Source organism: Acanthopagrus latus, chromosome 15 (assembly GCF_904848185.1).
Source record: "Acanthopagrus latus isolate v.2019 chromosome 15, fAcaLat1.1, whole genome shotgun sequence".
Classification (NCBI taxonomy): domain Eukaryota; kingdom Metazoa; phylum Chordata; class Actinopteri; order Spariformes; family Sparidae; genus Acanthopagrus; species Acanthopagrus latus.
Window position 1 is genome coordinate 23528343 of NC_051053.1, and position 15956 is coordinate 23544298.

General features: G+C 46.4%; 1 protein-coding gene across 3 annotated transcripts in view; it reads right to left on the bottom strand.

Annotated features, from left to right (window-relative positions):
• LOC119033769 (homeobox protein Meis1) overlaps positions 1-15956 on the bottom strand; it is a 217620-nt gene that overhangs the window by 11580 nt on the left and 190084 nt on the right. For all 3 annotated transcript variants that reach the window (XM_037124299.1, XM_037124301.1, XM_037124300.1), the window contains one exon: positions 13220-13296. In XM_037124299.1, coding sequence (XP_036980194.1) covers positions 13220-13296 — 77 coding nt within the window. The remainder of the gene's footprint in view (positions 1-13219; positions 13297-15956) is intronic.

Sequence of the window (15956 nt, forward strand, 5' to 3'; positions counted from 1 at the left end):
GCCTTTTTTTCCCCGAGCGCGGCGGTGCTCGAAGTGTTGCTGACAGAAACATGTCACGTTGCCACTGGTGAGAGGCATTGTTTTGGGTGATACTCTGCTAAGACAGGTGACCATGTGTTAGTCTGTGACAGCAGGAGCTTTTTTTAGTGTGTGTGTGTGTTTTCACAGGAGCTGGATTTGGTACATATAGCCCTGGACGAAACCCCTTTACCCTGTGACCTCCAGTAAAAAGCACACGGTTGGACCTTTTATTGAGCACAGACACACACATGCACACACACTGTTACTCATATTTAAATCTGCTACTCTTTCATTTTCTAACTGCACACACACACACACACAGAGGCTTAATCTCGCTCCATTCACGCACATCCACGCCCTCGAACACACCCACCGAGGCAGCGCTCTGGCCTTGCTCAGCCTAACCTCTTGTGAAATGACCCTTTGACCTGTAATGACCTCAAGGAGAGAGGGCTCTTGGGGGCTTCTGACTTGATTTATGTGTTCCTGCTGTTGCCGCACCGGACACTTCTATTTCATCTCTGAAAAAAAAAAAAAAAAAAAAAAAAAAGAAGGGGAGGGGGGGAAGCGTTTAGCCGAACTTTAGGGGAAACAATAGTCGCGCAGCAGCTTCAGAAGCTGGAAAAAGGAGCGTTTAAGAGATCTTAAGAAAGGAGACGGAGGGGGGAGGAAACAAAAGGGCCACTAGCTGGGGCATCTGTTTGACCCCTGATTAGTGAATGGGACCCTCTCGGTTTATATCTCTTTAATATTCCCTCACTAACGGCTTTATGGTGCTCCTCCCCACTATCTCTCCTGTATCACCTCCTGAAGGCAGAGCTGCAGGGGAGTGAGGAGACAGAGAGTGGCAGCGACAGATAGCAGGAGAAAAGGGAGAATGATTAGCAGCCTCACATCGTTTTTCTTTATTATTTTTTTTGTGTGTGTGTGTGTATAATTGTTCCGTTACATCCTGTAAACCGCTTTTGAGAGAAATTGTTAATTTTTCGGCAGGGGTTGCTGGCGGTGCTTTTCTATGAGGTGTAACGATCTGAGAAAAAACAAAGCGACGGGGATCGTGTCAGCCTCTGAGCTCGATTTTATTTCTCAATTTGTTATAATAAAATATGTTGAACCGGAATTTGGGGGGTGGGGGGGGGGACAGAAACAGGGAGAACCAGGGAGGAATGCAAGAATGCACTGACATGGCAGAGCACCATCAAATGAGGGAACGTCTGGAGTTTTATCACCAACACCCCCTCCCTCCCTTCCTCCCTTTCCTACCCTGTTTTGCTGGGGGAGATATGAGAGGAGGAGCGAGGGAGAGAGGGCAAGGAGGGTTGAGGAGGCCTGAGCATTCCTTTAACTCTCCTCTCCTATCTTCTCCTCTCCTCTCCGGGCTCTTTATAGACGGACGAGGTCAACCCGAGGCCAGCGCTGGCTAACTGTTGACCTCTCCTTCTCTTCGCCTCCATGCTCTTGTCTTTCATTTCTCCCGTCCTTCCTCTCTCCTCTCGCTTTATTTCTCGCCCCGACTCCCTCAGAAATCCACTGATGCAACGAGGGAGGCTGTTTTGGCAATAGGTGTGCACTACCTAGAAAAGTCGGGCATTTGTTCCTGGTACAATGCGGATCAGGGAGGAATGTAATGGACTTGTAAGTTGACGTGACCTCCCAGAAATATGGCACCAGCGCTTATTTACTCTGAGGATTAAATAGACTGTGTATCAGTGAAGTAATAATCCCACTATCGCCGCTACTGCTGCTACAAGAATAACTACAGTGACTCTCATACCTCCCTCTCCGTCCCTCTCTCTATCTGTTTCCTTCTCCTGCTCGCTCCCTCCTTATCATTCCTTCCCTGTATGGTGGAAACTGGCGGTCCACCTCCCAGCAACAAACCCACACTCTGACCCACCAAACCCCCTCCTCCTCGCAAAAAAAAAAAAAAAACTCTCGCCGGTTTCCTGTCCCCGTCGTCCCCATATCTGAGGCCAGATGCACCATGGGGGCTGGAACAAAGGATAAAATGCCTCTCATAATAGCAGCCAGGGGAACGGAGCGATGGAGAGCGGGAGAATGGGAGGGAAGGAGGAGTGTGAGAGACTGGGGGAAGAAAAAAAAGAAAAGAAAAAAAAAAGCAAGGGGCTCTGGTCTGCAAACCAGACACTCTTGCTGTGACCGTTAATAAGCTGACAGAAAGAAAGACTGTGAGAGAGGGAGAGGTTAGGAGAGAGGGAAGAAATCAGAGAGGGAAAGAGTCCAAGAGAGATAAAGAGTGATGGAGAGACAGAGAGGAGAGAGAGAGAGGGAGGGAGGGAGGGAGGGAGGGAGAGAAAGCGGAGCTTCTCTATTAGGGGGAGTGAGGCTTCACCTTTGCGCGACCCCTGGGTGCTATAGGGCCAGTGTTTATGGCCTGTTCATTCCCCTGCCTCCCATCACAACACAATGAGCTGCACTATTCAGCTCCGCTCACTGCAACAATAGCTGGGCTATTTTGGCGTGACACACCACTGGTGGTACGCCTAAAGTTGGGCAAAAGAACACCGAAAGACAAGCAGGAGGAAGGAAAATGACTCGTAGTGAAAAATCTCAGGGAGTCCGGCGTGACGCGAGCTCGATCCCACCGCGGGGACACATGCTTGACATACGAACGCACCCGCGGTACAATGGGATCAAAAATGTCGGCCACATGTTTGTGCCACAACTGAAGGCTCTTAAAAGTCATTCGAGGGAACTGGGTGAGTTTCATTCTTTGTTGTTCTGCCTCCAATCTATTTCTCCTTCTGAGATTGCTAATGTCTGGATTAATCCTCCCGCCCTCTCCCTCCTTCTCTGGAAAGAGTGGAACTGATTGCGACGGCGTCTGCCAAGCCCTTGCTAATGTCCTATTCTCATTACACCCGAGACACACACTCACACACACATTTGCGCACACAGCCGTACACAGACACACACAGAGCCGAGGCAGCCGCACACAGGTGTACACGAAGCACACGTGAAATGCCCAATTAAAAGCAAGAAATTGTCTTTTTCATCAGCTGCCTTTGTTGCGTGACCAATTAGGGGATAATTTAATAACGAGCAGTGGAAAGATGCAGATTGGATATACAAAAGGTTACTCTGCAAGCTCGTTGATTTAAATTCATGTGGAGTTCTCAATTTCTGTGGCACACATAATCACACACTCACACACACACATCTCCTGAGCCTTCGACCATATTATATTAGTAATATGAGACACACTGAAACACACACATGTGCACAAACGCATATATACACATGTCCTCTGCTCTCATTGCCAATATTACATTAGTAATTTGAGAGAATGTGCACACACATGCACGGACCTGCACACACCTTGCATTTGTACAGCTGGATATTCCAGCATCACACACACACACGCACGCACACGTCAGGACCCGGGGGTGGATTTCAGCACGTCGACAGGAGTTTACATGCATATTCAAATCTGAGAGCCTCTTAAAATAACTGTAAAACTACAAAATCCTCCGGGCTGCCAATCACTGTGATTTAAAAGCACTAAGAGAAAGCGAGATCTGACGGGGAGAATCGTGTAGCTTATCATCAGGTTGTCACCGCGCAGCTAGCATCGATTGTCTGCTGCTCAGCCACAATTAACGCCGCACCCGTATATCCTTCCTGCTGCCACTGACACACACACACACACAAAAATACACTTATTCATGCAAAATAAAACACTGTTCTGTCACTTATCTGAATTAATTCTGTCAATTTGAATCTGAACTGTTCTTTTAAATAATCCTGCTTCTAAAAGTCAGTCATACCGTCCTTATTATTAACGAAAAACAAACTTTCTGCACAGTTACCAGTCACGAAACAGAAAGTAGGCCTTCACACTGCATGCTGAAGCTAACTCATACACCATACGCCCCGTTCCAATTCTTCTGTCTCACTCTGTATCCCTGCAGAACTTTATTATCCCATCCCGTGTCCCAGCACATCTCCATCTTTCTTAAGTAAGTAGTTATTTTATTACACCATTCACACAGGATCCTACGCGTCGCGGGGGAGGCGGCGGCGCGTTTGTGCGCATGTACCTGCGTTACCGTGCGTCTGTAAATGTATGTGAGCGCGCTGCACGTGGGTGTGTGAGGGAATTACAGTTATGAGTTTCTCCCCTTGTTCTCCTCAGTTGACGAGTTAACTCATAAATCACCTCCTTCTCCTTTCCTCCCTCTCCTCTCCTCCTCGGTGTCGTTCTCAGGTCAGATGCTTCAGATTAGTTTGAATAAACTAATGCAGCCGCTCGCACACAAATCCACATGTAGTTAAGAGAAGGGAACGTCGGGGAGGACTGTACAATAAAAAGACGCCATACCTAACATTGTGCAAAGAGACGTATCGTCCGTGCAGCTTTCAACACGTACGAACGCCTCCATGCATTCAGAGGTGCGAACGTACTCGTAACCGTACGCGCTCATCCTGCTGCATGCACTCACTTGTCAACCAGTGGCATCATTCTTACTGTTTTCCCTGAAAAGCTGCCCGGACCAATCGAATGGTTGCAAATAGCTGCATGTCTTAAGTCCGTAACACTCCAACACACAAACATACACCCCGTCCCATGATCCTCTCTGCCTCTCATCCTACAGAAAAAGAAATAAAAAAACCTGTCTGACTTAGGTCTACCGGGAAAGGTGTGGTACCTCACACACGCACGGGCATATAAAAAAATGTACAACACATACACACACATACACGTTTGACATGAAGGTAAGGTTGGAGTGAGGTCATGCAGGAGTCACATGACCAAGTGCTGCTGCGAGGCTGTTATTAGACAGGAGGCCTGTGTTTTGAGTCAGCGATACATATACGTCTTTATTGGCAGGCGAATAGTTTCTGAACCGTTTCCAAACGCATGCATAGCTATGTACACACACACACACACACACACACACACAGTGCACACCGGTCTGCTGATCGAGCTCATAATAACATGAGGTGGATTAGTTGGATTCACCGCCACATATGGAGGGAAACATAAGAAAAACAGTGTGAAATTTAAAAGGAGCTTTAGACTGAGAGCAGCCATGGGGTCACTTAATCCCCATTACTGCACACACATAAAATACAAGTATGTAAGCACACACACACACACACACACTCTGTTGCCCCCACTACCCAAGAGCCCAGTGTCCATTAAGAGAGCCATGAATCTACCACTAAAGCTGGTTTTACAGAGTAGAGCGACAGGCTGGGTAACCACACACACACACACACACACACACACAACACACAACACACACACACACACACACAAGCTGGAGAAGAGCTCAGCGTGTTTTTTATTGTGCATGTCCACGACAATGTGCCTCTCAGAGAAAAAAAACTGGCCACTTGAAAAACACACATGAACTCATTGGCTCTGACGGCGCTGGCTCTGCAACACTCGCTGACTTCTAAACACGACTCGCCAAAAGGCAAAACACAAACAGAGGGTGAGAGAGAAACCCGAAAGAAACAACACAAAAAAAAAAAAAAATCAAAGACAAAAGAGAAGAAACAAAAGGCAGAGAACAAGAATAAGACATCAGAAGAGAGTGTGTGTAGCTGTCAAATGTGACCTCCGCCATTCTCTTTATCTCGGTTCCTGCTTCCCTTCACACACATTCACACAGTCTTGGACTCAGTCGGCCGGTCATCCATCAATGCCAGAGAGAAGCTGTGGCTCCAAGCCTGGCTTCACCCAGAAACAACATGGCGGTCCTGTGTCGCCCACTCCACAAACACAGCATTGGAAAGAGTGTGTGTCTTTTAGCCTTTGGGCTTGGATCAAAAATATACGTGCCTCTATATGTGTGTGTGTGTGTGTGTACCTGACTTTGTGTGCATGTGCTTTGTCGAGGCCATGTTAGCATTACTCCTCTTGTGTGTGTTTTGCATATGTATTTGCAAGTAAATAAATATGGTGTGTTTCTGTGTACCAGAACCACGAGAAAATACACAAACCCGACCGCAAAGAACAAAATCTGTGTTCACACACACACACAAACACACAGATGACCAGTGTCACACAGAGCCAGTATTGCTGACAGGGCTTACAGTGGTGACTGCTACAAACACACAGTGGTTGACCTAAATCCCCCCCCCCCCCTCCCCTCATACTGCCCGTGTCATATCCTGTCTCTGCGCGTGTCACTTCCCCCCACTGGCTCACAGCAGCCATCGCTATGGGGATCCCTCTGACTGCCCAGAAAGGGGCGAAAGGCTTTCAGGCAGTCGATATCCACAGTCAGCAAACACCAAAGAGAGGGAAAAAAAACAAAAAACTGACGGGGTAATATCTGTCTCTGTCTCGTGATAGCGACATGCCTGCAGGAGTCACCGAACAATCTCTGATTCGGTTTTGTTCCATCAGTCTGTTAGCTCATTATTTTACGCTTTGTCTACAAATCCTCCTCACAGAACCAGCACTTATTGTAATTGCACAAAATAAGTGTCACTGTGCTGCTCGTTAATTGTCGGAGTAGGTGTCCTATTTTTTTTTTCCTAGATGTTTTAATTTTTGGCACGCGACACTTGTGCCGCCGCGGCCCCCCCCCCCCCGCTGGATTCACTCCACAACAGCTTTTGATCAACACAAGAAAACATCAGCGTGAGAACAACAACTGACTGATGGCGGAGCGAGGGCGACAGCGGCCGTGTGCGCCTCCACACAGACCCCGCCATTCACGTTCTGCCGCCTTTCATGTTTTGGACTCCCCCCCCCCTCACCTTCCTCTCCTCTCCGCTACTACAAAAGAAGGTTGAAAAGCAAGGGAGAGGAGAGGGGAGAAAAGAGGAGGGGAATAAAAAAAAATGAGAGAGAGAGAGAGAGAGAGAGAGAGAGAGAGGCGAACGGACAGAAATGCAGGTTTGGCCTCGGGCGGCGTGCTGTGATGTAAGAGAAACAGAGAGAGTGAGAGGAAGAAAGAGGGAGGTGAGGGGGGGAGAGGAGGGATGGTGTTCGGTTCACGGTGTTTCTTTGCACATGGACACCTATATGTGTAGAAGCACACGCGCACGTCTACACACATTTGGTGTTGACATAATACAGCGGCGGCAGCGTCGTGTCTGCACAGGCTGAGGATTCCTGTTGAAGGCGATCGGTGGCAACAGACTTTAAAGTGGAGGGGGAGAAAATATTAGCTCCGAACTTGATTTTCACATTTTTAACTCTGAAAGTGTTGAAATCTAAAAGGGTGACGTCGTGTCCAGAGAGAAACATGTGTGTGTGTGTGTGTGTGTGTGTGTGTGTGTGTGTGTTCGTGTGTGTGTGTGTGTGTGTGTGGTATTTGCTGTTATGTTGGGGAGTTTCAGGCTGAAGCAACTGACAGAGCTGCAGTGTATGAAACAGGCTCTAGGGCATGGACTGAAACTGGGCCTGCTAAATCCAAAACACACACACACACACACACACACACACACACACACACACACCTCAGAAGGCTTTCCGCGAACAAGTTCCAGCATCTCTCTCTGCAGCTTGTCAACACACTGAACCATGAAACTCATCTCACTCTACCTGTTTGTCTCTCTCGTGTTTCTTCTGAGGGATATTTCTGTTCCTTTAACAAAAAAAAAAAAAAAAAAGGGGGGGGGGGGGCGACAACACGACTGTCACAGTCAGTAATAACACTTAATAACAGTTTACTCGCCAAAGTGATATCTGAGATCTGGTAAATATTTTTCTTACGGCTTTGTCGGACGCAACCACAAGATCAGATCGGTCAAAAACAACAAGCTAACACTGTCGCTAGATTGTCTAAAAGCTGCTCTGATGGGTGAGTGCACATGAATAATGATACTTTATCGCGCAGGAGAACTGCGGGAAGTCTGAAGCTGAACCGGGATTTTGTTCTGTAAACTGTGAGGAAAGTTTACAACGTGGCTGTTTAAGTCATCATTTCACAGTCGGCCTTTTGTTTTCTCTGGCTAACCTGCGAGCTCCAGGTGTGTTCTTGTTCTCGCTCTGCCTGATTTCTTTTTCGGTTTTTGTCCCGGCCTTCTCAGAGGAGCACAATTATATATGACAGCTGCCAACAAACAATGGCCGGAATCCAGTTGTAATAAAACCGGAATGATTGTTTAATTTTGATTCGAATATGCTCTGTCAGCCTGAGCGCTGCATGTACACATTCACCGAACCGTCCGAACGCTTCGAATAAAGATTAAAATTGACAAAAGAACAAAACAAAGTGCTTCTTCTCCATCCATGTTGTCAAGTTTCCTTCTCTCACCCCACCCCTGCTCTCTCTCCTCCTCTCCCCTCACCTCTTCCTCTCCTCTCTTCTCCTCACGCTCGTTTATTCTGAAACCTGATAAGCGGCGTATATGAACGTGCCACGCCGCTCCTTCCTAAGTAGCCTCAGCGTCCGTCCACTCTGCCCTCTCAAATACTGCCTCTCTCTCTCTCTCCCCCCCCTCGCCCGCCCGCTCCCTGTCTGTGCTTTTAAGACGTTCGTAAAAGGAGGTCTTATTGACAAAACAATCGCTCGGCGAGGCTTAAACACTGCCTTTAAAGGGGCATTATTAAATTGCAGGCAGGAAGGGGAGGGGCAGCCAACAAGGGAAACCTGATGACCTCGCCATCGATTTTTACATCACCGGAGCGTTAGGAGAACTTAGCAGAGAGATACCGACTGTAGCCGGAGAAAGAGAAAGCAGAGGGAGAACGACATTTTATATGTTACGCTGCCGAGCTTTTAGCTGATGCGCGGTTCAGAGTGGTTTACAGCGCGTGAGCAGGTAAAAGGTTGAAATGTTCAAGGACGTTCAGATGCTCTGGTTCTTAATAGACTCGAATCTGGGACGAATTGGTTACTTTTACGATCTGATTACTGCCTGACTTCCTTCTTTTATTGATCCATATCCATCCATGTTTTTATTTACTTTTTTTTGGTAAGACGTGTCAAAATGTCTCTGAACTGATCAGAAACGATGAACATGAAGTCATTATCTGCTCATAAAAATCAAGTTGAATGTCAATAAAGCGTGACCTTCAAGTAATCCACCTGATTCTAAGCCAGACTGATGCACTCGTAGTCCAGACGTAGGTTTATTCAGCGCAACAAACATCATTTTTAAAGGGCTTTTCTGGGATTATCTTTGAGCTTTTAATTTACCTAATTGCTCTGCAAATAACGGCCACTCGGATTTGTTTGATTTTTGAAGCTGACATGCTGCTTCGAGGTCCAATTCACTGCGTAAGACAGTTGATTCTTGAGTCTCTTTCCCAACTCATCAAATACCGGCGCTGTAGGCTGGTAGTTCCTGCCGGCCACTAACCCGGTGGAAACTCAAGGTGTCAGCACTCGACGAGACTCAACAATCTGAGACAAACTGTCTCACAGTCGGGATGTTTTAGGCTGCGTGCTCCCACCGGGGCAAATGAGTAACGGTTCACTTTACAACTAGATTTATTTTTGTTTAACTGAAAATATTAATAAGATGAACAACGGAATCTAAGCACGACGATCCTTCAGGTCATCAGAATGTACACAAAAATACAAACGTGTTGAGGTTAGATGCTTGTCTATATATTTAATATATTACACGTCACGTAATGAGACTGAACATTTGCTGTACAAGCGATCGCGTGTGTGTGTGTGTGTGTGTGTGAGCGTTTAACCGTGCAAGTGTTTGAGTAAGAGTGTGTTTCTGTCACGCGGGGCTTTATCTGCTGCATGGGTGTGTGGATACAATACACTCTTTCACTTTGTGTACATACCTCACCTGTTGAGCATACCTGTGTGTATATTCTGCACAGGCCACTATGGAGGGACGTGTCCCAGTATTTGCTTTTGGGTGTGGACAGTGTGTGTCAACATATAAGCCACCGCATCAGAGGACTTTACATCGTCTTACCTGTTCCTCACTGCTACACCTGACCGTCACCATAACTTTAAGTCTTCAGCCTAAACATGTAATGACGATGACATTATGGTGACTTAAAGGAAGGCGAGTCCCCACAACATGTCAGTCTGAGCAGATTAATGTCCCCACAACATGAGTAATATACATCCACACGTGCACACACACACACACACACACACACACACACACACACACACACACACACACACACAGAAAAATTCTCCATTCAAATTGAGATTCCCTGGTGCAGCGAATTTCTGCCAATAATTCATGAGTGATCTGCGCCCCTTGCCGGCCTTTAGCATTTTTATTTAATCTGCTGAGCCCTACCGCGTGCTCGCTCATCAATAATACACACCGACATGTGTGTTAACACATCTGTGGTGTGTGTGAGTGTGTGTGTGAGAGAGAGAGAGAGAGAGAGAGAGTGTGTATGAGAGATAGTCTGTACAGTATGTGATGGAAAGCACATTGCACACGTGATTAAAGAGATCGTGTGTGTGGTGCGTGTGTCTGTGTGAATTAGCAGCAGGGAGTGTGTGTGTGTGTGTGTGTGTGTGTGTGTTCCGCGCTGGAACATGTGACAGGATTGAACCGTGCGTTTTATTTGTCGGTTGCACATGTTTGTCACCGTCAGGTCTTCCCCTGTTGGGACAACAAGCACGGATGACCTGCGGTTCATCCTCGGCCGTTCGTCGTGATAGCCGAGGTCTGACCGTGAAACACACTCCCGCTAAGTGTTTTATGTCCTCTTCGGCTTGATGTCACAGTTGTAGACCTGATTTAGTGCGAGCGAATGCATGAGAAAGTGTGTGTGTGTGTGTGTGTGTGTGTGTAGCGCACTGAGAGAATTTAGACATGCGTGCATTTAAGTGTGTGTGTGTGTTTTCATGAGCAGCACTGACAAACAGACTCACAGCTAGGGAAATTGACTTCACCAAATCAGTGGGTCAGGAGGTAACATCACCGGGGGTTGCTATGGAGACACCCAATGACGGGGCTTCCCAACCAGCACAACAACACGCCTGCGAAATGGCAGTTCCCCTAACATAACCTCTCTCTCGCTCTCTCTCTCTCTCTCTCTCTCTCTCTCGCTCTCCATATATCTGTCATTTTGCCACCCTCCTCTCTCTCTCCACCTCTCCTCTTCCTCTTTTACTCCATCTTCCTCTTTTTCTTGACTTTATCCCTCCGTCACCCCATCCGCTCACTTCATTGTTCTCCGTCTCAATCACCCTTTCATGCCACAGTGTACTGCTCACTCGCTCAAACAACCTTGCGTGGAAATTTGCCTCTGGACACGCGTGCACGCACACACACACACGCAAACACACACACGCACACACACAAACACACACACACACACACTTGTATACAGCGAAATGTGAGGGGGCAGCGGGATCCCAGCATGCAGGGTTTAACAGCTAATACCTCTTAGATTAACCACCCCCGGTTCCCCTCTCTTACACACACACACACACTGACACACACAACAACATCTTCCACAAACTAAGATTAACCTCCCACGATTTACACAGTGTGTGTTGGTCATGCACAACTACACACAAACGCACACACACACACACACAAAACACACCTTGGGGGTGTGTTGCTATCCCCCTACCAATAAAAAACAACAAACAGAATGAGAGCAAGTGACCAAGCTACTGTTCATGTGACTGTCTGACTCACACAACACGCAACACACACACACACACACACACGCGAACACACACTGCTTGGCTTTATCTCAGCTGTAAGAATTGATCCCCCATGGATTTCAGAGGGGTCACGTGATTTGATAACCTCTACAGGATTCCCTCTGGTCAGGAGGCCTTTTTTCTGCCTGCGTGTTCATGCGTGTGTGTGTGTGTGTGAGTGTGCGTGTGTGTGTGTGTGTGTGCGCATTATTTCTTGCCCGGTATGAAATGAATTCTCCATAGACTGATACACCATACCCTAATCTAACGTCTGTCTGTCTCTGAGGTCTGAGATTGAACAATGGCTGGGAATAATGTTAACATCATTAGACCGCTGGTAATGGGGATTTATCATGTCTCATCTCTTTCGCTCCCTCTCTCCTTATCTTCCCCTCTTTCTCTTCATCTATTTTTCACTCCGTCTGCCTCTTTAACTCTCCCTCTCTCCTCCTGCTGCTCTTTGCCTCGCTGCAGTCTCTGCTTTCATGCCCGTACCTAGCGACTGACTGATACTTTCAAGGATTATTTTAAGGGGCCGCTCAGATCAAACACCCTCTGCCCGGACCCAGCCTCAATTACCCAGACTCCAGCCCCTTTAATTAGACATGGCTAATAACACTAAGCATGTGCTGATAGCCATCTCTCTGATAAGACAAGCCGCACAAGGACACAGGGCCCCTTTCTACCTTTAACAGTGCTACCTAAGGTTAAAACGGCTGGTTAGCAGCCACATTTTATGGCGCGGGCCAGTCACGCTTACGCCCAATTAACATGCTAGTTGGCGCTTACAGAGCATTAATGTGCAGGAGGCAGGACAGCAACCGCGCTGCACGCTTCTAAGCTAAGCTCCTCGCTAACAAGGACAGCTGAAAATGCTTAATGCATTATGAAACTAAATAATGTTATAAAAGGATATATGGTCAGTGGACACCCTAATGAAATTATTTTTAACATCATAACGATCAGAGGATAGTCAGAAGCTGTTACTATTACGTAATAACAAAAAAGTAAGGGCACTTTTGGGGAAATTTCTCGTTACAGATAAAGCTGCCATTGTCTTCAAGTAAAATGAACTTTGAGTTAGCATCAAGTGATACTCGGTGCACAAACTGGGAGTAAATGCTAAATGAGACGTTCGGTCCGTGATTGGAACAAATGTTAATCACACTAAAAGGTGCTACGAAAACCTACAAACCCCCAAAATAAGTCAGTGAAAGTAAAACCCTGTAATTAGTCTCAGAGCTGCCACTTTTTTTTTTCAGTAATCATTCTTGTATAACTGGGAAAACATCCAATAAAATCACCGAACTTGCAAGTTGGATGATTTTATTGGATGTTTTCAGATGGTACTTTGACTTTTAATTAACATGGAGGCTCAGGTTTTTGGGCTGAGTTAGACTGTTGGTTTGGAAAATCACTCCAGGCCATATCTCTTTAGATGAATTGATCTAGGTGAGGATGATTCAGTAAGTGGCGTGTGTGTGTGCATGTGTGTGTGTGGGATAAAAAAAAAAAACAGGGGGTGGAGTGGAGGCATTAATTCCAATCATTAAGAACTTGGATAGCCCCGGGGCACAAACCCCTGAAATCGACTGCATGTAAACTCTGTAATGACTTACCAGTTGTTCACTTGTAGGATGGTGAGACCTGTGTCTTGCGCCAGCTGTTTCTTCTGTTCTTCTGACGGGTAGGGATGCTGCAGGAGAGGGAAGACAACATCTATGAGCAAAAGGCTGACCACAAATTGCTTAATGAAGCTTCTTGTTATTGGAAAAAAAAAGAAAAAAGGGGGGTTTGATGTGCCTCTTAGTGAAGACACAGTTGTACCAGGTTACACACACACACACAGAAAACCACACGGCGTAATGAGAGGTGGAGAAGGAGATGTGTGCTCATGCTCATTGGTGTGTAGGTGTCAGTCTGAGCCCGTGTGTCTGCCTATCTGGATGTATACTGTAAGTATGTGTGGGCGCGTGCACGTGAACGTGCCTACTCTACCCCCGATCATTAATGGAATATGAAATCTTGTAATTAATGGCAGCCAAAAAGGCAAGCCAATTAGAAAGTTAAGTGAAGTGGAGAACCAGCTCTGGTAATTAGGCAGCCTCTTACACAAATATATTCGCGTCGACGGCCCCCCTTTCACCCTGCTGCATATGTAATCAGTGAGCGGGGAATATGTAACGTTAACCCGATGGAATACAGACAAGAGGATTTAAAACCTCTTCTGTTGCTGCCGTTTGCTTTCATCCTCTCTGCAGCCGGTGTGAGAACAGGACTCTTCAGTTTGCTCCTGTGTAAAACAGCATGTGTTCGTTTGATCAAACACTGAGGACTTTCGCGGACACGTTTGTAGAAACATGTCCATTGAATTTGAACCCACTGGCAGCAACCGGTTAGCTTAGCTTAGCATAAAGATAATGGCGCAAATAAAGGGGACACAGTTAGCCTTTACCTGTCCGACGGTAATAAAGTGCGATGTTCGTTGTTGGGTTTAAAGGGGCACAACGCATAAACTACACTGAGCTTTGAGTACAGTTGTGCTGCGTTCACATGCTCCTCCTCCTTCCAGTATTTGAGTGACGAGGCAGCGCAAAGGAAACGATACAATAACTTATCAATACATGACTTTGGTAAAACTCTGTTTCCATCAACCCACTGTTTACTTCCATTCACCTTGTTTCAATGTCATATGATGTCAACTCAACGATACATTCAAACCAGCTTTAAAGGAAAATACAGCTCCTCCAAATTACACATGCACACACACAGCAAGACACATCTTGAATCTAAAATACTTAATTGTCTGCCAGTGATAGGGAGGAACGATATGACATTTCTGTGACACAAATCCATTTTTCACACAGAGATAAACTTTTTGGGATGAATTTCTTCGAAACAAGACAATTTGCAGTGACATGAGATAAAGAAAACATGATTCATGAATGCCTGATAAACAGCAGCTCAATTTGCGGGAAAGATGACCCAAACTGACGTCAAGCCCGGTGTCGAAATATAAACTATTGGCGGCAGCCCCTCCCCAAGAGGCCAGCTGAGAGCAGTTAAAGTCCAGACACCTGTTTAAATATATCAAATGAATAAATTGGATAAATGTGAACTCGGGGAGTTTGTTGATTTATATTAGAGTTGGGGGCGGAGGAGGAGGAGGGGGGGTGTCACAGTTGCACGGAGCCTTGTTCATGGAGGACAATGTTCTGTTCATGACCGAGACAAGACATGGACTGTTGCTGAACACCATAAAAGAGGAGGAGAGGAGGGAGGAACAGGGGAGCGAAGGAGAGAATGGATTGTTGAACTGGAAACTTCATAGCAAAATGCTATGTACACATTTAGGAAAGAGATAAATCATCACGGATCACTGAGCGATTCACGCTGCAAAAGTGTGTTCGTTTATAACAGACGTAGTTTGTCAGCTAGTTTCACCGTGTTCCAGTTTGTATGGTTTGTTTTATATCAAATAGCAAATCCGCAGTAAAAGTAAAGAGCGTCTCCTTGTGTGTTTTGGCTGTTCAACACAAAAATCTGTGTGTCTTTGTTCCATTTCATGAATGGAGTGACAGGAACAGGCCACCCTCCTGACATCTATCCAGCTCCTCTCCCACGTTACGGTCACCAACAATAGGCGCCACAAATACGGACACTGTGAAATTTACAGTACAGAGTATGTCTAACAAGAACACACACACTTAATAGTCAATCAGACGTGCAAAATCTGTGCGGCGCCAGCGTTTTCATTTTTTCATCACAGTTTTCTCAGCGCATAATGAACAGGATTGTGTTTAATGCCGGGACGACCCGACAGAGAGAGAGGAGACAGTTTTTTTTTTTTTTCCCCAGCCTTCCCTTGTCCATGTGATTGGTTGTGGGGAATGGGAACACAAGGAGGCTAATTTCATGCGCTAAGTTATAATTGCATTGTCGCCTCTGGCCAAATTTGTGTCCACTTCTGTTCTGCAACCATTTCTGTGTGCCTTTCTGTGTGTATGTGTGTGTGTGGTTGCACACATCAGTGATTGTCAACTGTCTGTCCATTCATACACTGTGTGTGTCTGAGGATCCACACTGTGCTGCGGACTGATCAGATGTTATCAGAGTGAAAATAGCTGCAGATCTGGGGCACGGCTCGCCTGCCCATGCGTGCAGAAAAGTGAGGAATCATTACTCTTTGGGTTCGTGTCATCTGATGTCTTGACGTATAGACCCCACACACACACACACACACACACACACACACGCTCACAGCTGACGTGTGAATGCTCATCATGTGAACGTGTCTTTTAAGGCTTTCCCCTCAACGAACAAAACTGATTGAACACGAAGAAGATCAATGTCTCC